The 25,597-nt window shown below is 42.9% G+C and overlaps 2 protein-coding genes across 4 annotated transcripts; one reads left to right on the forward strand and one right to left on the reverse strand.

Annotated features, from left to right (window-relative positions):
* The first annotated feature begins 12,376 nt into the window (after nt 1–12,376).
* On the forward strand, nt 12,377–19,516 carry LOC112229652 (keratinocyte differentiation factor 1-like). Of its 3 annotated transcripts, none has more exons than XM_042309882.1 (5): nt 12,377–12,639; nt 13,868–14,767; nt 14,935–15,050; nt 15,201–15,278; nt 18,402–19,516. In XM_042309882.1, the coding sequence occupies exons 2-5, from the start codon at nt 13,890–13,892 to the stop codon at nt 18,467–18,469; spliced, it is 1,140 nt and encodes a 379-aa protein (XP_042165816.1). In that variant the 5' UTR covers nt 12,377–12,639; nt 13,868–13,889; the 3' UTR covers nt 18,470–19,516. The 3 variants fall into 3 exon arrangements, with proteins under 3 accessions (XP_042165816.1, XP_024251366.1, XP_024251367.1); XM_024395598.2 differs by lacking the exon at nt 18,402–19,516 and adding an exon at nt 16,208–16,527; XM_024395599.2 differs by lacking the exon at nt 18,402–19,516 and adding an exon at nt 16,208–16,528 and having other exon boundaries at nt 12,396–12,458.
* A 3,136-nt stretch (nt 19,517–22,652) lies between these two features.
* Nucleotides 22,653–24,740, reverse strand: LOC112234002 (nuclear receptor subfamily 0 group B member 2-like). The gene is made up of 2 exons (XM_024401972.2): nt 23,952–24,740; nt 22,653–23,708 (listed from the first exon to the last, which is right to left on the reverse strand). The coding sequence occupies exons 1-2, from the start codon at nt 24,568–24,570 to the stop codon at nt 23,455–23,457; spliced, it is 873 nt and encodes a 290-aa protein (XP_024257740.1). The 5' UTR covers nt 24,571–24,740; the 3' UTR covers nt 22,653–23,454.
* Nucleotides 24,741–25,597: the final 857 nt, after the last annotated feature.

A 25,597-nucleotide genomic window follows, 5' to 3' on the forward strand; every position in this document is an offset into this window, starting at 1 on the left:
GTTACGGCCTTAGCTAATGGGGATCCTAATAAAAATTCACAAAATAACTACTTGGCTCAAATCTAGGTTGTGCCTTTATATTTTGAGAAAATTAACAACTAAGGAATCATTTTTCCCTTCTCTAATTGACTTCTCAAATACCAAAACCCTGCCTGGTCTGTTTGGTCTGTTTCACAAGCATTCCCGGACGTCTCGCGATGGGGGAAGGGACCAAATGATTCGGGTGAGGCACATGGGCTACTAACAGCTTACTACACAATATTCACTTAGTATTACTTTCTTAGCTACAGTATACATATCTCCCTGGCAAATTACATCATTTATGCAGCAGCATGCAATACATTTTTCCACTTACCCTGTTGTGCTGTGCTCACCTGGTGTGGTGGTCCTTTCTTGTGGGAAAATTTCGTCATTAAAGTCTGGCATTCTCTGGATTTCTGGTGGGGAAATAAAACAAGGTCGAATCATGACGTCGGTGATCTTAAGGTTGGAGTTCTAGAAAGACACCCGAGTTTCCGACTTGGAATTCCGAGTTGGATGAAAGTTCAAAACGTATTTTCCCAGTCTGAGCTCATTTTTTTCAGAGTTGCAAGTTGTCTTGAACTCACTGAAGTCTGAGATTTCCCAGATCAGAGTTTCCAGTTTTGAATGAGGCAGAAGTCATGCTGGATAGGCAGATGTGATGCTGGATTGACAGCACGGCCAATTTATTCAACCTTTTCTTGACCGTGATGTTGCATGTGAATGTTTATCCTTTTAAGCTTGGCAAAGAGACCCTTAAACCAAGACTTGGACCACACACCCTCTCCACCGAATAGCAGGCTAGTGATTGATTTTGCGGTTAGTCACTGATTCCTTCCAAACCACTCAAATTGCAATTTCCAACTTGTTGTGTAATGTTTATGTTCAATAGCTGATGAGCACCAATACATTGTACCTATTATTTATCTTCATATGACAAGGATTAAAAAGGATTTGCCACCACAGAAATCACTGAGCTAGGCTGAAATACCTGCATTTTGGAGCTGCCTTACTCAAGAAAGTAAAAAGGAGACCATGTTTGTATGCAGACTTTTTAACTAAATTATTTATTTGTTCATTTGTTAGGAAAATTATATGTAATATGTATTAATGGCAAAATAACAAACAAAACATGCATACAAAAAAGCACATTAAAAAAATTGCCAAACAGGTGGGGTTCTGGCCCACCTACCCTGAATGATGGGTCGCCACTGGGTACAAGACTGTGTATATACAGTATCTGGTTGTGTTGACAAAATCACGACATATCCCATCGAGCCAAGTGAGGAGAGGCTGGCTGTTGTCACAGTTCCAAGGCCAGTCAAAAATGTCCAGCTAATCCTACGCCAATGACGGCAGTGGATCTCAAAATTTAAATTGGGTCCGCCTTAAATAGCAATGATATCCTTCGCCACTGTTGTCTTACAACAGATATCTCAAACCAGTCATGACTATTCAACAAAATAGTATTTTCAGCACATTTCTGAGTTACATGATTGTATTACTAGCAAATTAGTTTTGAAGTTGAGGGTGCAGTATTTATGAACTTTGGCAATGAAGATGAAAACTAGCATAGCTCAACTAGTCAGCTAGTTTAACCTGGAAATGAATGGGGAAAACAAGCTTGGGCCAAGTCTAATTCAGGAGCCAGATTGTAGTTTTTGTGCCCTGATATCAGGAGCTGGCGGCAAAAAGTTTGAGTAAACAATTCAGAGACGAGCCCCCCGAGTGGCGCAGCGGTCTAAGGCACTGCATCGCAGTTCTAGAAGCGTCACTACAGACCTGGGTTAGATCCCAGGATGTGTCGCAGCCGGCTGCAGCCGGGAGAACCATGAGGTGGCGCACAATTGGTGCAGCATCGTCCGGGTAAGGGGAGGGTTTGGCCGGCCAGGATGTCCTTGTCACATTGCGCTCTAGTAACTGCTTGCGGCAGGCTGGGCACATGCAAGCTGACATCGGTCACCAGCTGTACGGTGTTTCCTCCAATACATTGATGCGGCTGGCTTGCGGGTTGAGCGAGCAGTGTGACTTGGCGGGGTTGTGTTTTGGGGGACGCTTGGCTCTCGACCTTCGCCTCTCCCGAGTCCATACGGGAATTGCCGCGATGGGACAAGCCTGTAACTACCAATTGGATATCACGAAAAGGTGTAAAAAGTAATTATAATAATTTCAGAGCCTGAAACAAATAAATCAGATGACTTATATTTAAGGAGAGCGAATCGATATATACAATCTAGAAATCAGCTGTAACTGTCAATAGTAAAACCAAACTTAAAATGATGTTTGAGTGAACCCTGAATACAGAAAGTGAATGGTGAAGTCGCTTCCGGACATGGTAGACTCTTCCTCCTCAGCACTCTACTCACAATAATATTATTGTGTGCATACTCAAGTGCCTGCCGTGTTCCTATTGGTCAGTCACCGGGATCGTCTCATAACACCAGCGACACTATACGATATAGACTAAAAACTTATGACACTGCCAGAACTTTATCGGAGCCTACGACGACCACACATAGTGGTACTTATACAGCAGACCTAGACCCTATCACACTGAACGAGCCAAGATGTCCGACAATCATTTACGGTTTAAGAATTTACCCACGACGTTGAAATTTGGTCTGAGCTGATAAAATCGTGGCACAAGACAGCTAAAATTGTAGAGTCTGTGCGGGGCTTTACAAGCCAGAATGTTTAAAAAAAAATTCATACAGCTGCTCTGAATCAGTTCAGAATTATTCAAAATAACCTCCCGGAATTCTGTGGCACAAAGCGGAAGCTACAAGTCCAGAGCCAACACCCCCACATCAAGCCACTACGGTCAAGGCTATGTTAGGTTTCAAGGATTTGTCCCTGGTATAGCTGGCTCTGTCTCTAGTAATATGAAACCCTCTACTGGTGTATCTCCTCCTAACCACTATTGCTCTACCCAGAGTGGAATAAGTTTTTCCACCTCCATCCAACCCAACCAAGGTTGTGTCCAGACTCAGAGTAGTGGAGCCCCCTGCCACAGTGTTCAAGCTTCTACCCACACCACCTCCCTCACCCGCTATGACCAGGACCTCACCCGCTATGGCCATCTATCCTGGTTTCAAGAGCACCAATAGAAGTTTCTGTCCAGTCTGGAAGGGAATCGTCTTACACACCTGATCGTCAAGTGGTCCCAAACGTCATTCAGAGCAGGTCCTCTGAGTTTTGGTTCTACTCAATGTAGGAGTGCAATAAAAAACTACTAGCCCAGCTTCTCCCAAAACGTCAAGCCAAAAACGTTCTCCCAAAGCATCAAGTGGTTCAACCTCCAGTCAATATGCCCAAACCTCTGGCCATTAAAATAGATGGAGCCTCTACCTCAAGTCTCTTTTGCCTGAGCTCTACACAAAGTGGAAACTCCTGTGGAATCTACAAGCCTGGCTCTACTCCTTGTGCACCAAGCCAAAACCTGTTACCTCTAACAAGGGTGGAAGTGGTTCAACCTACAGCCAGAATGTCCTTGCCACCAGCCAGAAGCCAAGCAGCACTACACCTGCCAAAAGCAAGCACAGACAAATGTCTGCTCAGAGGAGGAGCTACCAGCCCAGCTATGCTGCCAGTAGTGGGTCAATCTCCGGCCTCTTCAGTTCTGCCCAGGCTGGCAGTTCTTCAACCTACATCCAGAATGCCCCTGCCACCATCCAGAAGCAAAGCGGCTTTAAACCTGCCCCCAGTCAGCCCAAGCAAAGCTATCAGCCCAGGCAAAGCTATCAGCCCATCTATACACCCAATGCAGTGAAATCCGTTCAGGTTTGGCCGGTGTAGGCCGTCATTGTAAATGAGAATTTGTTCTTAACTGACTTGCCCAGTTAAATAAAGGTTAAATAAAGAATTAAAATAGTGGGAACAGCAGCACCTCCACAACCCCTCAGCGCTTTTCCCTGGCCACCATCTAAAACATCCCAGAACACTACAGTGGAGCTTGAATCCATTGGCTCCAAGACCCTGTTCACAATGGGAGTAGTGCCTCCTCCCTTAGTCACTCCAAACCCCGCTCCTCAAGTGTTAACAAGCCAAAGCCAAACTACACTGCACCTGCCAAGCAGAAAGGCCCCAGCGCTACATACATTAGACTCCAGAGATCTAGTATGAGAGACCATGGGTTGAGATATCACTAAGCATCTTTGGATGTTAGAAAAACTTTATAATAGTTCACATTTGGTGGTGGTAATCCACCTTAATGTTGGTTGCCAACTCCCATATGAAATCAGAAGAAGAAAGATGAAAGAGGACAGATTAATCAAGGAAAACGAACTAAAAACAAACTAGGTTTTGACTTTTTATCTGTGGATTTATTTTCAGTGTAGAGAACACACGATTTTGAATGCTTTCAGCAAGCACTTCAAGATGCTTTGTGTGACTTGCTACTAATCTACATGTCTTCTAGGTGAGACTCAAAACTGATTCTATTTTGGACTTCAATAAAATGTTGAATAATTCATATTATTCTACCTGTCTTGTTTTATGTATTTTCAGTTGATTTGACTTTCATTCAAATCAAACCACATTTATTGGTCACATACACATATTTAGTAGACGTTATTGCAGTTATAGCGAAATGCTTGGATACTTGGGAAATGAGTCACTTGCATGACTGCATTTAGACAAATATTTCAAATTAACCATTCAATCAACAATCAACGTTTTTTTGTGGTAGGAATTATTTAGCCATTTACTGTGCCATGCTTGAACCCCAGAGACCAGTGGCTGGGCATTGAGATTACTGTGTGGAAAGTAGGGCCAACATTTCCATGTCACCCCTATAGATGTGATGTAGGTGCCATCTACTGTTGAAAGGGTGCACTACCATTTTTGCTTGTGCAGTGTGTCTCAGCTTCAGTAATTGTAGATAGCATGACATGCTGACCAAAAAGGCTGTGTTGCGTGCAGTGTAGTTTAACTAGCAAAAATAAATGTACACACATACATGTTATTCAATAATTTAATCCAAACTGCTAGCCAGTCTCTGAAATAGAACTTGGTTCTATTTTAGACACTTGACGCCCTGAAATCCCACCTCTCCCATCTACTCATTGGTTTTTACAAGCATATAACCACAGATACATCAATGAGACAGATATTTTGGCAGATGTATAAACGTGAAGCATCTGGTTGGCGTTTCCACTCACTATCAAATATGATGGTGTGAGGAAGCTCAATGGTCGGCAGTGGGAGATGGGGCGAGATGGATTTTCACCGACATTCTGCTCGTTTTTTCATCAATGAAACATTTGATCTCAATATTATTCTTTGTTTCTAAAACTATCTCGTGCTTGGCTCTGCCCGCCTTGCTTGTTCGGCCCATAATGATTCATTTGCTCCCTTTGGAAATGACAGGCTCTGATGTAGCTATGTGGGTGATTAAAAGATGAATGAGGTCCACACTGCAGTCCAGTTGGTGGTGGTAATGTACTTTAAAGTTGGTTGCCAACTGCCATATAAAATCACAAGAAGAAAGATGAAAGAGGACAGATTAATCAATGAAAACAAACTTAAAACGAACTAGGTTTTGACTTTTTATCTATCGATTAATTGTCAGTGTAGAGAACACACGATTTCTAATTACTCAAAATGGGTAGAAATTCTACAAATATCCAGCAATGAAAAGGACCATATGTATTTCAGGTAAAGTAACAACCCAATGTTTATCTCTGAGGACAAATTCTCCAATGGCAGGTGGCAACCAACTTTGTCTCTGCCTGGCCGGTTCCCCTCTTTCCACTGGTATTCCCTGCCTCTAACCCTATTACAGGGGCTGAGTCACTGGCTTACTCAGGCTCTTTCATGCCGTCCCTAGGAGGGGTGCGTCACTTGAGTGGGTTGAGTTTTTTTTTAACCTTTATTTAACCAGGCAAGTCAGTTAAGAACAAATTCTTATTTTCAATGACGGCCTAGGAACAGTGGGTTAACTGCCTGTTCAGGGGCAGAACGACAGATTTGTACCTTGTCAGCTCAGGGGTTTGAACTCGCAACCTTCAGGTTACTAGTCCAATGCTCTAACCACTAGGCTACACTGCCGCCCCGATCACTGATGTGATCTTCCTGTCTGGGTTGGCGCCCCCCCTTGGGTTGTGCCGTGGTGGAGATCTTTGTGGGCTATACTCGACCTTGTCTCAGGATGGTAAGTTGGTGGTTGAAGATATCCCTCTAGTGGTGTGGGGGCTGTGCTTTGGCAAAGTGGGTGGGGTTTTATCCTTCCTGTTTGGCCCTGTCCGGGGGTATCATCGGATGGGGCCACAGTGTCTCCTGACCCCTGCTGTCTCAGCCTCCAGTATTTATGCTGCAGTAGTTTATGTGGCGGGGGGCTAGGGTCAGTTTGTTATATCTGGAGTACTGCTCCTGTCTTATCCGGTGTCTTGTGTGAATTTAAGTATGCTCTCTCTAATTCTCTCTTTCTCTCTTTCTTTCTCTCTCTTGGAGGACCTGAGCCCTAGGACCATGCCTCAGGACTACCTGGCATGATGGCTCCTTGCTGTCCCCAGTCCACCTGCTGCTGCTCCAGTGTCAACTGTTCTGCCTGCGGCTATGGAATCCTGACCTGTCCACCGGACGTGCTACCTGTCCCAGACCTGCTGTTTTCAACTCTCTAGAGACATCAGGAGCGGTAGAGATACCGTGAATGATCGGCTATGAAAATCCAACTGACATTTACTCCTGAGGTGCTGACCTGTTGCAGGCTCTCAACCACTGTGATTATTATTATTTGACCCTGCTGGTCATCTATGAACATTTTAACATCTTGGCCATGTTCTGTTATAATCTCCACCCGGCACAGCCAGAAGAGGTTTCTTCCTAGGTTCCTGCCTTTCTAGGGAGTTTTTCCTAGCTACTGTGCTTCTACACCTGCATTGCTTGCTCTTTGGGGTTTTAGGCTGGGATTCTGTAAAGCACTTTGTGACATCAGCTGATGTAAGAAGGGCTTTATAAATACATTTGATAGAAATTTGATTGAATGTGCATGTGGGGGCACCGGTGTCGAGGTAATTGAGGTAATATGTACATGTAGGTAGAGTTATTAAAGTGACTATGCATAGATAATAACAGAGAGGAGCAGCATCCTCCCAATCTATAACTAGGGTGGCTGGAATCTTTGACAATTGTTAGGGCCTTCCTCTGACACCGCCTGGTATAGAGGCCCTGGATGGCAGGAAGCCTGGGCCGTACGCAGGGGCGTTGCCAGAATGAAAAAAACACTCCCGGGCCCCTAACATAGAAATCAGAATGTTTCAGATTAAAATAAGGTACTGAACAATGTGTTATGAAATGTACTAACTATAAGCTTCTGCTGCTCTATACTACAATTGTGCAGATTCTAGTTTCCATCTTCATCCTTTGCCTATTTTAACAGTATTGCAAAACAAAATTGGTTCCTAATGTTTACAAAAACTGTCTATGTCATGAAATTTTCATTATGCTTTATTATAAATAACTACACAATTGGTGACTTGTTTTTTAATTGTAGTCAGTTTTAATGAAGAATTTACCAATGAGCCATGTTTCAGATTAAATCATTTATTACCAATTCTTATAAACAAGGCTAACCCTTTTCTGCCTCTGTAAGGTACTGGGTGTCGTGAGTGGGAAGTCAGGCGCAGGAAAACAGAGAGTTCAATATAGTGCCCCTTTAATGCACACACGGTGAACCACGGCCACCCCACTAAACACTGGGTGCTCAAAACAAAATGCCCCAGACACGGGGAACGAAACAGTCCAGCACTATATATGAATATACACCAACATGTTCGACAATAACAAACACCAGGGTTACAATAATCAATCTCGCACAAAGAAATGGGCGGGCCGACTGACTAATAAAGCCCAACTAATTACCACAAACTAAAACAGGTGATGCCAATAAACTCACAAGGAGGGGGAGCAAAGAAATCAGTGGCAGCTAGTAGGCCGGTGACGACGACCTCCTTGGCATCTTTCCTATTTTGTTTCCTGACAAATTGGAATTAAAATAGATTTTTGGGGGGTTTGTATCATTTGATTTACACAACATGCCTACTACTTTGAAGATACAAAATACTTCTGATTGTGAAACAAACAAGAAATAAGACAAAAAAACGGAAAACTTCAGTGTACATAACTATTCACTCCCCCAAAGTCAATTATTTGTAGAGCCACCTTTTGCAGCAATTACAGCTGTAAGTCTCTTGGGGTATGTCTCTATAAGCTTGGCACATCTAGCCACTGGGGTTTTTGCCCATTCTTCAAGGGAAAACTACTCCAGCTCCTTCAAGTTGGATGGGTTCCTGCTGGTGTACAGCAATATTTTAGTCATACCACAGATTCTCAATTGGATTGAGGTCTGGGCTTTGACTAGGCCATTCCAAGACATTTAAATGTTTCCCTTTAAACCACTCGAGTGTTGCTTTAGCAGTATGCTTAGGGTCATTGTCCTGCTGGAAGGTGAACCTCCGTCCCAGTCTCACATCTCTGAAAGTCTGAAACAGGTTTCCCTCAAGAATTTCCCTGTAGTTAGCGCCATCCATCATTCCTTCAATTCTGACCAGTTTCAAAGTCCCTGCCGATGAAAAACAGGGATAGTGCTCTCGAGGTGATGAGAGGTGTTGGGTTTGTGCCAGACATAGTGTTTTCCTTGATGGCCAAAAAGCTCAATTTTAGTCTCATCTGACCAGAGTACCTTCTTCCATATGTTTGGGGAGTCTCCCACATGCCTTTTGGCGAACACCAAACTTGTTTGCTTATTTTTTTCTTAAGCAACATTTTTTTTTTAGGCCACTCTTTCGTAAAGCCCAGCTCTGTGGAGTGTACGGCTTAAAGTGGTCCTATGGACAGAAACTCCAATCTCTGCTGTGGAGCTTTGCAGCTCCTTCAGTGTAATCTTTGGTCTCTTTGTTGCCTCTCTGATTAATGCTCTCTTTGCCTGGTCCGTGAGTTTTGGTGGGCTTGTTGTGGTGCCATATTCTTTAAATATTTTAATAATGGATTTAATGGTGCTCTGTGGGATGTTCAAAGTTTCTGACATTTTTATTTAACTCAACCCTGATCTGTACTTCTCCACAACTTTGTCCCTGACCTGTTTGGCGAGCTCCTTGGTCTTCATGGTGCTGCTTGCTTGGTGGTGCCCCTTGCTTAGTGGTGTTGCAGACTCTGTGGCCTTTCAGAACAGGTGTATATATATTGAGATCATATGACAGGTCATTTGACACTTAGATTGAGCACAGGTGGACTTTATTTAATTAATTAGGTGACTTCTGAAGGTAATTGGTTGCATCAGATCTTATTTAGGGTCTTCATAGTAAAAATCATAGCAAAATACAAGCACCACTTTTCCATTTGTTATTATTTTATATATTTTTTAACAAGATTTTTTTTTCATTTCACTTCACCAATTTGGACTATTTTGTGTATGTCCATTGCATGAAAATCAAATAAAAATCTATTTCAATGACATGTTGTAATGCAACAAAATAGGAAAAACGCCAAGGGGGGGTTGAGTACTTTTGCAAGGCACTGTATATCGTCTTTAAACTGGCACTTCATTTTCAAATCCATCTGTGAGATCTTTGGAGTACTTGTTTCTCAATTTGTGGCAAGATACATACATTTGGCATTTGGTTTTCAGTCATTTTCTTAAATGTAAGTATTGGTGAAAACTCATCGTATATAGCTGCAATCGTGTGGAACCGCATGTCCAAATTACTGATTATACTATCCAGAGCCACATAAAACACTGTTTTGAGAAATCCTGCGTCTAACTACTGTTCATCTGCTATGTCATCTTCAGTCTCATCAGGGAAACGTTTTCTTTTTTTCTGGCGGTTCCTCTGTTCACTGAGAAACCGAGTAGTTACACCCATTTCATTTGCCACCACGGAGGCTTCTGCCAGAAGAGCGTCCCATTGATTACACAGAGCCTGTATTTCTTTCTGTACTGCCTTAATGTGAGCTGCTTCAGTGTCCAGAGAATTATTTCCTGACTGAAGAATTAGGCTTCTATTCTCAATACACTGCAAAACTTTTACCCAGAAAGTGAGCGGGAAGATTGCCTTGAAAGACATTATTAAGTAGCTTTTCAGACCTTTTGCCTCAGATTTGGCTTAATGCTGCAGCTAGCAAGAAGCATGTCTAGGGCCTTGACGATAGACGGTAAATGAGTTGCCACTGGTCGGACCGCAGCAATACGTGCACTCCATCGTGTGTCTGACAGCAGCCGGTCTTTTCCTTGAATGGCCATCACTCTGGGCTGGCACTGAACAGATTGTAAAGACGATCCACACAAAATAGGTTGATACTTCTTGGCACGACTGAGCTGCATGTGAGCTGCATGTACACCCTCAAGATTGAGTATGGGAGGCACAAGGTGAGTATGGGAGGCACAAGGTGTGTATGGGAGGCACAAGGTGTGTATGGGAGGCACAAGGTGAGTATGGGAGGCACAAGGTGAGTATGGGAGGCACAAGGTGAGTATGGGAGGCACAAGGTGAGTATGGGAGGCACAAGGTGAGTATGTGACCAGTGGATTATTTTGCAGTATGTGTGCTTGAACTCCCTTCACTTCCCCTGACATCATAGCCTTGACCATGTCAGTCTGCTATGTCAATACCAGGCCCTTCCAATGCACTCAAAATCATTTCAGAAATGTCACTGCCTGTCTAACTAGCAAAGTCTTTAAATTCAAGAAAACGTTCAATTATTTCACATTCACCTGTTCCCTGAACTTTATCTTCGTATACATATCTCACCAATAATACATTTAGCTCAGTATGGGAAATGTCTGGAGTTGCATCACATATAACTGAGTAATTGATTGCGTCTTCTCTTTCATGAAGTATTGTTTTCAAAACCCTTGGACCACATATTCCTATGAACTTGTTGTGGCTCTCAGGGCTGAGGTAATGAGTCAGTCGTGCTCCTTTCTTTTTGTCCCTGACTTTCTGTAAGTGCTGACGTAATAGCGGGTCATAATTTGACAACAGTTCCAGTAAGCCTAGGTAATGACCATTATGCACATCATCAAGATTGAGTGATTTTCCCCCAGAATGGCAGAATCCTAGATGCTAAGAACAGTGTCACATCCACAATCCTTTGTTACTTGCCTCAAATCGAGCATAGATTTTTTTGGTAGGCTCGTGCCACTGGGTAGCTCATGGATGTGCTTCCCTTTGTAGTCTGTAATAGGTTGCAAAGCCCTGCCACATCCGACGAGCATCGGAGCCGGTGTAGTACGATTCAATCTTAGTCTTGTATTAATGATTTGCCTGTTTAATGGTTCGTCGGAGGGCATAGCGGGATTTCTTATAAGCTTCTGGGTTAGAGTTCTGCTCCTTGAAAGCGGCAGCTCTACCCTTTAGCTCAGTGCGGATGTTGCCTGTTATCCATGGCTTCTTGTTGGGGTATGTACGTACAGTCACTGTGGGGACGAAGTCATCGATGCACTTATTGATGAAGCCAGAGATTGATGTGGTGTAGTCCACAATGCCATCGAAAGAATCGCGGAACCCAGTCTGTGCTAGCAAAACAGTCCCGTAGCACTTTTTGTCAATCCTGTCTGGTCCAGCGATGGTGGGTTTGTGCCCATAGGCAACGTTGCTGCTGGTGATGTCTGGTAAGGACCTGCCTTACAACAGGCCTACAAGTCCAGCCTCTCTTAGCCTATTGCGGACAGTCTGAGTATTGATGGAGGGATTGTGCATTCCTGGTGTAACTCGGGCAGTTGTTGTTGCCATCCTGTACCTGTCTCCCAGATGTGATGTTCAGATGTACTGATCCTGTGCAGGTGTTGTTACGTGTGGTCTGCCACTGCGAGGACGATCAGCTGTCCGTCCTGTCTCCCTGTAGCACTGTCTTAGGCGTCTCACAGTACGGACATTGCAATGTATTGCCCTGGCCACATCTACAGTCCTCATGCCTCCTTGCAGCATGCCTAAAGCATGTTCACGCAGATGAGCAGGGACCCTCTGCATTTTTCTTTTAGTGTTTTTCAGAGTCGGTAGAAAGGCCTCTTTAGTGTCCTAAGTTTTCATAACTGTGACCTTAATTGCCTACCATCTGTAAACTGTTAGTGTCTTAAAGACCGTTCCACAAGTGCATGTTCATTAATTGTTTATGGTTCATTGAACAAGCATGGGAAACAGTGTTTAAACCCTTTTCAATGAAGATCTGTGAAGTTATTTGGATTTTTACAAATTATCTTTGAAAGACTTTCTTTTTTTGCTGAGTTTACCTATAGGATAGTGAGAATCTGATAAAAATCCATAATCCTATAGGATTTTTTGACTAGGGATATGAGCAATTCCATTTTTTTGTTGACCAAATTCGACACTTGACATTTCTTGGTGGATTTATTTTCGTGGACATATTTTGGGCGGAGTAAACCATCTTGCTTCGCCTCTTACTCTCTGGTTGAGTTTATGTTTGTTTACCTTGTCTCGCAGGTAAAAAAATAAATAATTAAATGCTGTAGCAGGAATTTGGGAAATGAAACTATACCGCGTGTGTTTTGTGGGCAATTTAATTTAAGAAGAAAAGTATAATACAAATGCTCTTGCTCTTTGAGGAATATAACTTTACGGAAGAATACTCGGTGGAAAGACCCGCGATCACTCTTCCCATGCCGTGAGTAAAACGTAGCTTAAACGGAAACGCATACTGCAAATTAATAAACCCAGGTGTAACTTTAGCAATACACTACAGATAGAACAAAATACGATACTTGATTGGATATGCATTTTGGAAATGGCACCTTGACAATTATTGTAACTTATTTTGACAGAAGACTGTAAGTCTGTCGTTCTGCCCCTGAACAGGCAGTTAACCCACTGTTCCTAGGCCGTCATTGAAAATAAGACTTTGTTCTTAACTGACTTGCCTAGTTAAATAAAGGTAGGTAAAATAAATACAAATAAATCGACTGAAAACGTCGTCGTCCAGCTCAACAAGCTGTTTTGCTGCGTTTCAGCAAATTAGTAACCTTTTATTATATGAAGTAGGCCCGGCCGGTTTATCAAACAACTGTTCGGGGATTGTTTTAATTAATATCAACTCCCTGTAAAGCCTTTTTTTTAAATTTACATTCACCTTATGACACATTTGTTTACATTTTGGCCAACTTCAGCAGCCTACATTGAATGGACTGTCACCGTCCTCATGCTGGCTTCCATAATGCCATTATTAAAGGCGTGTTTACTTTCTGTGAAAGAAGGTTTTGTACGTATAGACTAGGGCGTTCTGGAGACCCAGGGCGCCATTTTCTGGCATATCACAGTAATAACACACCTGAATCAAGTTCCCATCTTATCACCAAGCCCTTGGATTTAGATGAATCAAGCAGGTTAATGTTGGGCTAGAACACAAACGGGCAGGGGTCATTGTAGTGTAGGCTAAACGCCAATAAGGCTGAAATTGAACCAAGTTTAAGTTTGTGTATTTAATCTTGTTGTGTTTCATTGATTTTAAAACATCTCATTTGAGCCCTACATCCTGTAGGCTACATACACACAACATCCACAGAATAGATTGGGTAACTTCGCTTGTCACTAAGGGATATGTGATGATTGATATAGTTTCTTGGATTGGCAGGGGTTGCAGCCTCATGTGATTTATGTTTCAAGTTTGGTTTGCCATACCAAGGGCCTGCAGCATACATTTGACATGTCATATAGTCAGGCATTGACCTAATGTCCATGTAGTATTGTTGTTGTCTATTGATTCACGTCCACCTTACTTTGTCTGAAGGCGCTGATTATTATGATAGGGCTAAGCAATGTTCTTTATAAATGTAACATACATATTTCATACATTAATGTAATGCACTGCCCCCCCCCTTTCCTCTTTTTTTTCCCAGGCCCTGGCTCTAGTTAACTACCATGCCCAGCAGCAGCACAGGGAGCCCCAGACCCTGGTCCGAGCCAGGGGGCCAGAAAGGCCTCGTCCCTCTGCGACCCAAACATCACCTCTCCCGGGGCAACAGCACCAGCCTGGAGTCCTGCTATGAGGAGCGATGTGTGGACCCGGTGGAGGACAGGCACCAGGGGCCAAAGGTGACATACCACAAGGCCAACCGCAGGGACGCGCAGAGCAGGGAGGCAGAGGAGACCATTGGCTTCATCCCCGGATCTGGAGACTCTCCTTCAGGGGGTCAGGGGTGTGGTCCCTGTGCCCACTCCTCCCCAGGAAGCTGTAAGAGCTGGGTGTGCAGTGTGCTGACCTGTGGACTCTACAGGGTGTGTCGGAGCACCATCCTGACCCCTAGTCCCAGAGAGAGCTCCCCAGATGACGATCGGGAGAAGGTCAGCCTCCGTGGTCTCCAGGGCCACCTTGGGACCAACGATCCCCAAACCAGTAAGGAGAGTGGTGGTGGTGACTCTGATTGGTCAGAGGACGTCTACATCAGAGGGGTCAAAGTGCACATTTCCACAATGGAGAAGGAGCTGGTGGTCGTTACCAGGCCTCCGTTACACAATGGAAGAGGTGGAGGAGGAGGGAGACGGTACAGCCCTCCCTCCTACTCCTGGAACGAGGGGGATATGGGTGATCTGAGTGTGGGTGACGTGGACTCTCTGATCACCCAAAAGCTTCTGGAGCTGTACTCTGAGTACCAGATCGAGGAGCTGGCCCACTGCACCTCAGACTCAGTGTTCCTGAAGAAGACCAGTGAAATCAGCCAGCTTATCAGTGACCTGGCCGAAGAGCATCAGCTTGATGAGCAGGATGCAGAGTGTCGACTGGTCAAGGGCATCATCAGGTAGCTACCATTCACCGGTAGGGATTAACTACCTTGATCAAGGGCACAACGTGTTTGTGTGTGTGCGCGCGCAAAAGCAGTTGCGTATCGCGACAGCGAATTAATACATTTACTTTGTAAAATGGACAGTAAAGTTGATATACCATTTATCTATTCTATTTTATCAGGATCAGCACCAGGAAGAGCAGGAAGAGACCTCAGTGCAAAAAGTCACAGAGGAGAACATCCGACAGTGGTAACGAAACCATGAGCAACTATCAAGCATCAACCATCAGCAATAACAGTAAGCAACTTCTCTACGGATAAACATTTCCAACAACTTTCCCCTTATTGTGTGTACTTATTGAAGTGATACTTAATTTGTCATTCATTTGTTATTACACTGTTAGTTGACTGTCACTCTTTGTTTTTTTTGGTTTTTTTTACGTTGAAGATGATTATTGTATCCAGATATCCAAGGAGACAGATTCTGATATGAATGCTAGGAACATGAGGATCAACAGTAGAGCAGGTAAGAGACTTGACGTGTGTGCTGTGCAGTGTTATTGTAGTCATCATTAAGCGCTTGTTATGATGGGGTTAGAGTCCTTCAAGACACACGTTTACTGAAACCGCAGTATTTCCCTTGTATTCATTTAGCAGCAGCACATTGCCACTGATAAATTGTTCCCAACCACCCCGGAAAATTTGAGGGGATGGAAAAACGCTTTCAGTGTAAACTTAAATAACTATAACCAGACAAAGTTTTTGAAAAGATAATTGATGTATATATTTTTAAGATGCAGTAAGTCTTGTCAGAAGCTAGCAGAATCATTACTTGCCAACAGCAGCTGTAAATTCCAAAAAAACGACATTACTTTTTCAAGTTCAATTACCTTGCTTTGTGGGTCAGAGTGCAGTATTTATTTAGTTTCATAGCACACACGTTTGTTAGCACGTTTCTCATACTGGCTTAATGCTTCGAACACACCGACAGCGTCATAGTGCAAAATAGTAAGCAGCATCATCTGGATATGTGTGCAACAAAAGTTCAACATTCACCTTCTGCTACCATTTCTGTCAAGCCGTCTACGCATACAGTTTGACGCCTACCTTCTATAAATCCAACGTATGCACCACACCCCGAACGTACTGCAACCGCCTCTGCAACGCAATGCTGCAAGGCAAACGCAGCGTTTCATTGGAAATGAATGTAATTCTGGTGTACCAAAATGAAACGGCGCAGTCGGTGTGTTCGAAGCGTTAGACACGTACAGAGCGGCAATGCTCTGACATCGCTCATCCATATGTATATAGTCTTAATTCATTAGATTTGTGTGTGGTGTATGTTGTTAGATATTACTGCACTGTCAGAGCTCGAAGCACAAGCGTTTCGCTACACCCGCAATAACATCTGCTAATCACGTGTATGTGACCAATACAATTTTATTTGAATTGCAGGGGGGTTGCCTAGCAACATATTCCTCGGAAGGAGTTCACTTCTGCATTGCGCAACAAATTCCCATTATTTGAACAGCTAGCATGACAGCCAAAATGGCTTTGAAAAAGGTTTTTCAGCTAAGAGGGAGAAGTATCTAACAAAATAACTACAGTACGTAATTCATTTTATTTTTGGAGTAGCTTGCCCTTGTAAAATGTCACCAGAAATTACGCTACATGACCAAACATATGTGGACACCTGCTCATCGAACATCTCATTCCCAAATCATGGGCATTGATATGGAGTTGGTCCCCCTTTTGCTGCTATAACAGCCTCCACTCTTCTGGGAAGGCTTTCCACTAGATGTTGGAACATTGCTTCAGGGACTTGCTTCCATTCATCCACAAGAGCATTAGTGAGGTCGGGCACTGATGTTGGGCGACTAGGCCTGGCTCGCAGTCGGCGTTCGAATTCATCCCAAAGGTGTTCGATGGGGTTGTGGTCAGGGCTCTGTGCAGGCCAATCAAGTTCTTCCACACCGATCGACAAACCGTCTCTGTATGGACCTCGCTATGTGCACGGGGTATTGTCATGCTGAAACAAGAAAGGGCCTTCTCTTCCAACTGTTGGCATAAAGTTGGAAGCACAGACTCATCTAGAATATTATAGCATTAAGATTTCCCTTCACTTGAATGAAGGGGTCTAGACCAAACCATTTTTATTTTATTTTAATTTAACCAGGCAAGTCAGTTAAGAACACATTCTTATTTTCAATGACGGACTGGGAACAGTGGGTTAACTGCCTGTTCAGGGGCAGAATGACAGATTTGTACCTTGTCAGCTCGGGGGTTTGAACTCGCAACCTTCCGGTTACTAGTCCAACGCTCTAACCACTAGGCTACGCTGCTGCCCCTCGAAGCACCATGAAAAAGAGCCTCAGGCCATTATTCCTACTCCACCAAATTTTACAGTTAGCACTATGCATTTGGTCAGCTAGTGTTCTCTTGGCATCCACCAAACTCAGTTTCATCCGTCGGACTACCAGATGGTGAAGCGTGAGTCCAATGGCGTGAGCTTTACACCACTACTGCCGGGCACTTGGCATTGTGCATGGTGATCTTAGGCTTGTGTGCAGCTGCTCGGCCATGGAAACTAATTTCATGAAGCTCCCGACGAACAATTATTATGCTGCCAGGGGCAGTTTTGAACTCAGTAGGGAGTGTTGCAACCGAGGACAGACGATATTTATGAGCTTCAGTGGTCCAGTTCTGTGAGCTTGTGTGCCCTACCACTTCGCGGCTGAGCCATTGTTGCTCCTAGACGTTTCCACTTCACAATAACAGCACTTACAGTTGACCGGGGCAGCTTTAGCAGGGTAGAAATTTAATGAACTGACTGACTTGTTGGAAAGCTGGCATCCTATGACGGTGCCACGTTGAAAGTCACTAAGCTCTTCAGTAAGGCCATTCTACTGCCAGTGTTTGTCTATGGAGATTGCATGGCTGTGTGCTCCATGTTATACACCTGTCAGCAAAGGGGGTGGCTGAAATAAACAAATCTACTAATTTGAAGGGGTATCCGCATACTTTTTTTTAAATATATAGTGTACCTTCTCACAGTCCTACATAAAAATTATCCAGACTGGAGTTCCCCAGTGATTCACCCCCTTCCATGACCTTTGCCACCGCTGCACAAAAAAAATCTAGGAAACACTGAAACCGGTTGGGTTAGTATCTGAGTGAGAGAGATCTAATAGAGTGAATGTTGTGGCATATATCCAACGTTATCTATTCCCCTGTTAGATACTTCCTTTCCGTGACTTTTTATTGTGAACATCCTATTTATTTAAGCCTATCCCAGAGGTGGATTGGTTGCCTTAAGGTTGTAGCTCCTTGGGCAAGTCAGACTTGTATTGTCTTTGTCAGACACAAATAAATAGGTTTTATAAACCAAATGCTGTAATATGAACCTAATTGAATCATGTGGATGACAAGTTGTTCTTGATGATGAAGGTCCTGAACCAATTATGTATGTATTAATAAACCTGTGGACTTAACTTCATTTTGCACATAAGTTGATGACAAGGTACTCCTGATGTTTTCTTTGTCATTTGCATTTTATGTGTGAACTTTGAAGCCAAATTTCCTCATTGCGTTGACAATGAAGTTTGTCTGTTCTATTATATATCTCATACCTTTTATATTTTGATTTAAGCTGAAAGTTCTGAGCATCAGATCTCTGTGTTTGGCATGCCTCTGGCCTGGACCACGGTCAGAACATGATGACCCATCCTCAACACTCCTGATGCCATGGAGCATCTCACCAGTCCCCAGCTGGAGAGGTTGGGACCCATAAGTTACACATGTATTGTATGTTCTATTGAATTCTGTGTTGGGACCTTGAAGGAGCCAGAGAATTGCACTTGGTAAATTAGGTGGGAGGAGTATTACGCATATGCAAACTACTCCAAAGACCATGACTTTGAAGACTATACTATGAATCGTGTCATCTGTATTTTGAAGGATTATAATGCACTCAGGGTAGTGATTCTGACATATTGCGTCTGTGTTTGGGGGTTGGTCTGTCTCAGAGAGAAGTTACTGTAGACTTATCAGACCCTTCCAGAAGCTCCTCCTGTTTTGATGTCCGTTCTTCTTATCGCCCTCATATTACTTTAGTGCTGTATGTCCCTTTATCCTTGAATAACAACTATCTGTGTTAATATGAAACCCCACTCTCCACTGCTGTTTGATCTCTTTCTGCTTTATCAGGTCAACCCCCAACACTGACACAAGAACCAGTTTCAAGGTAGTGTACTTGCATCCAGGGACTTGCAGGGTAAAGTAAACTGGCCAAGAAATATAGATAACCGCACACTAGATTGCGCCACGGTTTTATTGTGCTGTGTTTGGACCTGACGGTCTTAGTCTTCGTAAGGTTTAACCCATGTGAATAATGCAGTGGTTTGGACACCAAGAACCAACCTGGAATGTACTGGAGGCCAAAAACCACTCGGAACTTATGAAGAAAGAACACCTCAAAGACAATGGATGTTGCTATTGGCTTATTGGTGACTGTGAAATACAATTGTAGATGTATCTTTTGATGCCATGGGAAAATCGTACTACTCTACATAACTTTAATCCTAATATGTTGAGATTGCTTTAAAATTGGTTATGCTTCAAAGTCTTTAGCGAGCATGTGGCCCAGCTAATGTTGTAACATGATATCATTGTAGACTCCAATGAGTACATATGTGAAATTAACTTTTATAATGTATGCAATTCTGTGATTTTATATAAAACTATTTTAAAAAAGTGACATACAAATGAAGTTGTGTTGGCGTTAATGCCATGCGATATAGGGTTAACTGCCTGTTCAGGGGCAGAATGACAGATTTGTACCTTGTCAGCTCGGGGTTTGAACTCGCAACCTTCCGGTTACTAGTACAACGCTCTAACCACTAGGCTACGCTGCTGCCCCTCGAAGCACCATGAAAAAGAGCCTCATGCCATTATTCCTACTCCACCAAACTTTACAGTTAGCACTATGCATTTGGTCAGCTAGTGTTCTCTTGGCATCCACCAAACTCAGTTTCATCCGTCGGACTACCAGATGGTGAAGCGTGAGTCCAATGGCGTGAGCTTTACACCACTACTGCCGGGCACTTGGCATTGTGCATGGTGATCTTAGGCTTGTGTGCAGCTGCTCGGCCATGGAAACTAATTTCATGAAGCTCCCGACGAACAATTATTATGCTGCCAGGGGCAGTTTTGAACTCAGTAGGGAGTGTTGCAACCGAGGACAGACGATATTTATGAGCTTCAGTGGTCCAGTTCTGTGAGCTTGTGTGCCCTACCACTTCGCGGCTGAGCCATTGTTGCTCCTAGACGTTTCCACTTCACAATAACAGCACTTACAGTTGACCGGGGCAGCTTTAGCAGGGTAGAAATTTAATGAACTGACTGACTTGTTGGAAAGCTGGCATCCTATGACGGTGCCACGTTGAAAGTCACTAAGCTCTTCAGTAAGGCCATTCTACTGCCAGTGTTTGTCTATGGAGATTGCATGGCTGTGTGCTCCATGTTATACACCTGTCAGCAAAGGGGGTGGCTGAAATAAACAAATCTACTAATTTGAAGGGGTATCCGCATACTTTTTTTTAAATATATAGTGTACCTTCTCACAGTCCTACATAAAAATTATCCAGACTGGAGTTCTCCAGTGATTCACCCCCTTCCATGACCTTTGCCACCGCTGCACAAAAAAAAAAAAAATCTAGGAAACACTGAAACCGGTTGGGTTAGTATCTGAGTGAGAGAGATCTAATAGAGTGAATGTTGTGGCATATATCCAACGTTATCTATTCCCCTGTTAGATACTTCCTTTCCGTGACTTTTTATTGTGAACATCCTATTTATTTAAGCCTATCCCAGAGGTGGATTGGTTGCCTTAAGGTTGTAGCTCCTTGGGCAAGTCAGACTTGTATTGTCTTTGTCAGACACAAATAAATAGGTTTTATAAACCAAATGCTGTAATATGAACCTAATTGAATCATGTGGATGACAAGTTGTTCTTGATGATGAAGGTCCTGAACCAATTATGTATGTATTAATAAACCTGTGGACTTAACTTCATTTTGCACATAAGTTGATGACAAGGTACTCCTGATGTTTTCTTTGTCATTTGCATTTTATGTGTGAACTTTGAAGCCAAATTTCCTCATTGCGTTGACAATGAAGTTTGTCTGTTCTATTATATATCTCATACCTTTTATATTTTGATTTAAGCTGAAAGTTCTGAGCATCAGATCTCTGTGTTTGGCATGCCTCTGGCCTGGACCACGGTCAGAACATGATGACCCATCCTCAACACTCCTGATGCCATGGAGCATCTCACCAGTCCCCAGCTGGAGAGGTTGGGACCCATAAGTTACACATGTATTGTATGTTCTATTGAATTCTGTGTTGGGACCTTGAAGGAGCCAGAGAATTGCACTTGGTAAATTAGGTGGGAGGAGTATTACGCATATGCAAACTACTCCAAAGACCATGACTTTGAAGACTATACTATGAATCGTGTCATCTGTATTTTGAAGGATTATAATGCACTCAGGGTAGTGATTCTGACATATTGCGTCTGTGTTTGGGGGTTGGTCTGTCTCAGAGAGAAGTTACTGTAGACTTATCAGACCCTTCCAGAAGCTCCTCCTGTTTTGATGTCCGTTCTTCTTATCGCCCTCATATTACTTTAGTGCTGTATGTCCCTTTATCCTTGAATAACAACTATCTGTGTTAATATGAAACCCCACTCTCCACTGCTGTTTGATCTCTTTCTGCTTTATCAGGTCAACCCCCAACACTGACACAAGAACCAGTTTCAAGGTAGTGTACTTGCATCCAGGGACTTGCAGGGTAAAGTAAACTGGCCAAGAAATATAGATAACCGCACACTAGATTGCGCCACGGTTTTATTGTGCTGTGTTTGGACCTGACGGTCTTAGTCTTCGTAAGGTTTAACCCATGTGAATAATGCAGTGGTTTGGACACCAAGAACCAACCTGGAATGTACTGGAGGCCAAAAACCACTCGGAACTTATGAAGAAAGAACACCTCAAAGACAATGGATGTTGCTATTGGCTTATTGGTGACTGTGAAATACAATTGTAGATGTATCTTTTGATGCCATGGGAAAATCGTACTACTCTACATAACTTTAATCCTAATATGTTGAGATTGCTTTAAAATTGGTTATGCTTCAAAGTCTTTAGCGAGCATGTGGCCCAGCTAATGTTGTAACATGATATCATTGTAGACTCCAATGAGTACATATGTGAAATTAACTTTTATAATGTATGCAATTCTGTGATTTTATATAAAACTATTTTAAAAAAGTGACATACAAATGAAGTTGTGTTGGCGTTAATGCCATGCGATTCTTACACATTTTGTCTAATGTTTTATTGTGGTTGGTATAAAGGATATGAGTTGTTCTCTATGGGGAAAATTCTTAACTTCCACTTAAGTCTAATTTTAGTTCTGCACAAGGGGAGACTAAGTGGGTTTATGTGGAATTTAGGATCTGTCACTCTAAGCGTGTGTAAATGAATGACTTACATTGTAATTTTTTAAAAAATATGTCAAACTGTGACTACCTCACCTTTCATTAGCTCACCAATAGAAGTCAGAGACCTACATTTTGTGTGTTGACATTAAGCTCTGTGTATGTCTGGGTCTTCATTCTTTCTAAATAGCCTTTTCCCTTCGCATGACTAGACTTGAGTCACACAATAATCACACACAATACTCTTCATCTATTTTCACCTCAGTTCTATAGAGTTGATGTATCAAAATGGAAGAATGTCTGACAACATGCAGACTGTGAGAGCCAATGGGGGTTCTGTGAGGTGAAACTTTTAGCATATCGAAGATTGAAAAGATCTGCCACAATAATTTTTTCTTACAATGGAAGGCAAGCATATTTTTTATTCTACTCAATACATGTTTGTCTGAATGTTCTGTAATGCTTTGTCATGTTGAACAGGCCCACATTTAAGACTTACGCTACACAGACATCTCTGGCAGGTGCACACTGATGGGGTGTTCATTTGTGCCCCCTGGGGATTACTTTTATCTTTGTCAAGGACAAAACAATACAGGCCACCAAATAACTGTAAGAAGATGACTGACTACATGTTTGGTTCATGTAAAACAGGTTATTCTGGTTCTGGCCATAGACAGGAAATTGATAAGAGGTAGGTTTACAGGAAATGGATAACTGTTTACACATTGTTGAGCTAGTTGAGTATTAATACATGGCCTAATGCCATATTTTGTCTCCCTTATTATGCGTTGAAATGTTCAATTCCAGGTAATATCACTCAAGGGATTTTTGGTACTTTCCATTCTGTACTTCCCTGTATGGTATACAGCACAACATGTTTGTAGTTGCATGTAGAAAACCACTAGTAGGAGCCAGAGTACATATCATACTAAGAGCCAGTACAATTAGTCCATGATTTTTCTATCAGTGGAAAATACAGTAGCTCTCACTTCATTTATTTTGATCACACCACTGATAAATTGTCAGATGTATGCCAAAAATGAATGATAGAAGAGTGATTAAATATGTGTAAAGAAGAGAGAAACTGAAACATTTTGTTTATAAAACTTGTATTGCTTAGTTGCAATCTTCACATTCATATTTGTCAGTAGAAAATACCCTAAAATATAATTCACACACATACACCATACACACGCACAAACTTTCAGCTGTACTCTTGTCTCATAAACAGCATCTCACTTAACAAGTCAAACAGATTCGCCTGACCAATAACAGGTCTGAAGAACAGTTCTGTGATGAGTGATTGGCTGACAGCCTGTAGGGCAGAAGTCGATAGTAGGATGTGGCTGAATCGACCCGAGTTTCCTGGGTGAAGGGTCAGGACAACCTCCTGTAGAGCTCTCTGGGCCTCCTGTTGGAGACTGTTGATAAATACAGTGGTGCTCAGTCCTGGGACATCTGTTAAGAGGAATTGGGGTAAATGGAATGTCAATTCAACTGTATTCCACCATCAGCAGTTTAACACTGTGACAGAAGAGTGAAGCTGTATACCATCATTTGCCATGTTAGATTGTTAAATAATCATTGATTATGTCATTGATTGCTTCAAATATTTCAATCAAATGAAATAAATAGAATGTCAGTTCAGTTAGATTTGGAGTTCCACAGTACACCATATCATGCTGAGAAGAAGAGCTTTACCTGGATTGAACAGCATAGCACCCTTCAGATAGGCATATTCCTTTGGGTTGAGATTCAGAGTCCACAGTCTGTTCAGACAGGATCTGAGTTTATGCACCCCAGCCAGCGTGGGCAGAGACCTCTTCCCCTCATCTTCCTCCTCTTGCTCTTCCTCACTCTGTGGCCTCTGACTGTTAAGGAGAATCCTCCTCAGCATGCTAGCCTGTGGTACATCCATCACCTCGAACACAGTCCGTTCTTGGGCCAGGCCCAGAGAGAACAGGGGCACCCAGCAGTCCCTCAGCAGAGATAGCTGATCCTCCACTGGAAGCTGACTGAAGGAGGGTAAACTCTTCATGAAGCGGATGGTTTTGACCAGAACATCAGACACCACCTGACAGGTTCCCTCAGGGTTCTTCAGACACACTGCCCGTCGCCGCTCGCAATGACAGTTGTGAGGCTTTATCATGTTGTATTCATACTGGTTCACGTGGTTGTTGTTGATCAGACTGTTGTTGTTGTTGTAGTTACTATCCGCCCGGCTCAGGATATTGTACAGGATGGTGTGAGGCTGATGTTGTTGCTCCCGGTAACCTGAACAGTGACAGGTGGTCTTCATCTCTTCAAGTGGAAACATCATGATGAATTTTCCTTTGAGGATCAATAAAGTATCAATCAGTCAGTAGATGATAAGATGTCCCCAGTGCGGAGGCTTTACAGAGCTATGCTACAGAGGTGAGAATAGCCACATTCTCTCTTTGTAATATTGTCCAGCAGTGTGATCAGCAGCTCTGACTGTCTGACAACTCCAGTAGCCCAAGTCCTATTTATAGGAAGATAGGACACGCTTCTCTGATCTGCGTGTGACAAGTCAGCCTTGACCCCTCCCCCTCAGAGCACACACACACACCCGAGAACAACAGAGTGACCCTGGACTGCTCTGCTCGCTGCGTTAGGTTCTATCCACGTGGAGCGAGGTAATAGGGCGTTTTCATAACAACTGTGACATTTGCCCTGCAGGGAGGGAGAGACGTGAGGAAGCCGGCTGCGCTATGGGGTCAATGACATTTATCATGTTTACCTGCAGTTACTAACTCAGCCTGTACCAGGCTACCAAGGACAGGGTCAATGCTCCCATACAGACTGCTACCCCAACACACAGCCTTGGTTCAGTCTTCGATTACATGTTAGTTAAGGGATAAATGCAGACTTAGGATCATAGGATAGCAGCATAAATGTTGGTATTGACAAAGAGTAATATAATTTTAGGAAAACAACAGAAGTAGCCTAGATCCTAATCACATAGATAGATATAATTTTATTATCATGATCAATAGCCTACTTTCTTTTTGGCCTTACATGTGTTTTTGCAAATAGGCTATGCAACATAGAAAACATTAATCTTTCCACTCATGTTGCATATCACTCAACATAACTCTGTGATGGTCATTGTGACCCTTATTTCACTTTATTTGAATAGTTCAGTCATGGCGCCACAGATATGTTATCTGGGTCAAAGAGCTGTTGGTCAATGACATCTATCCATCAGCGATATCTCCGGCTAAATCACTATCATGGACAATAAATGAGGGTTAGAATTAGAAAGATGTTCTACAACTATTATATGTAACATTTTCAATAATAACAATTGCTGATTCAGAGGTGGG

The sequence above is a fragment of the Oncorhynchus tshawytscha genome, linkage group LG31 (genome assembly GCF_018296145.1).
Source record: "Oncorhynchus tshawytscha isolate Ot180627B linkage group LG31, Otsh_v2.0, whole genome shotgun sequence".
NCBI classification, from domain to species: Eukaryota; Metazoa; Chordata; class Actinopteri; order Salmoniformes; family Salmonidae; genus Oncorhynchus; species Oncorhynchus tshawytscha.

Excerpts from the sequence above, each read along its gene's own strand:
- LOC112229652 (XM_024395598.2), top strand. The coding sequence starts at position 13,890 with ATGCCCAGCAGCAGCACAGGGAGCCCCAGACCCTGGTCCGAGCCAGGG. Across the intron at positions 15,051-15,200 it reads ATCAACCATCAGCAATAACA|ATGATTATTGTATCCAGATA; the intron begins GTAAGCAACTTC and ends TTTACGTTGAAG. Across the intron at positions 15,279-16,207 it reads GAGGATCAACAGTAGAGCAG|GGGGGTTGCCTAGCAACATA; the intron begins GTAAGAGACTTG and ends TTTGAATTGCAG.
- LOC112234002 (XM_024401972.2), bottom strand. The coding sequence starts at position 24,570 with ATGATGTTTCCACTTGAAGAGATGAAGACCACCTGTCACTGTTCAGGT. Across the intron at positions 23,709-23,951 it reads TGCTATGCTGTTCAATCCAG|ATGTCCCAGGACTGAGCACC; the intron begins GTAAAGCTCTTC and ends TCCTCTTAACAG.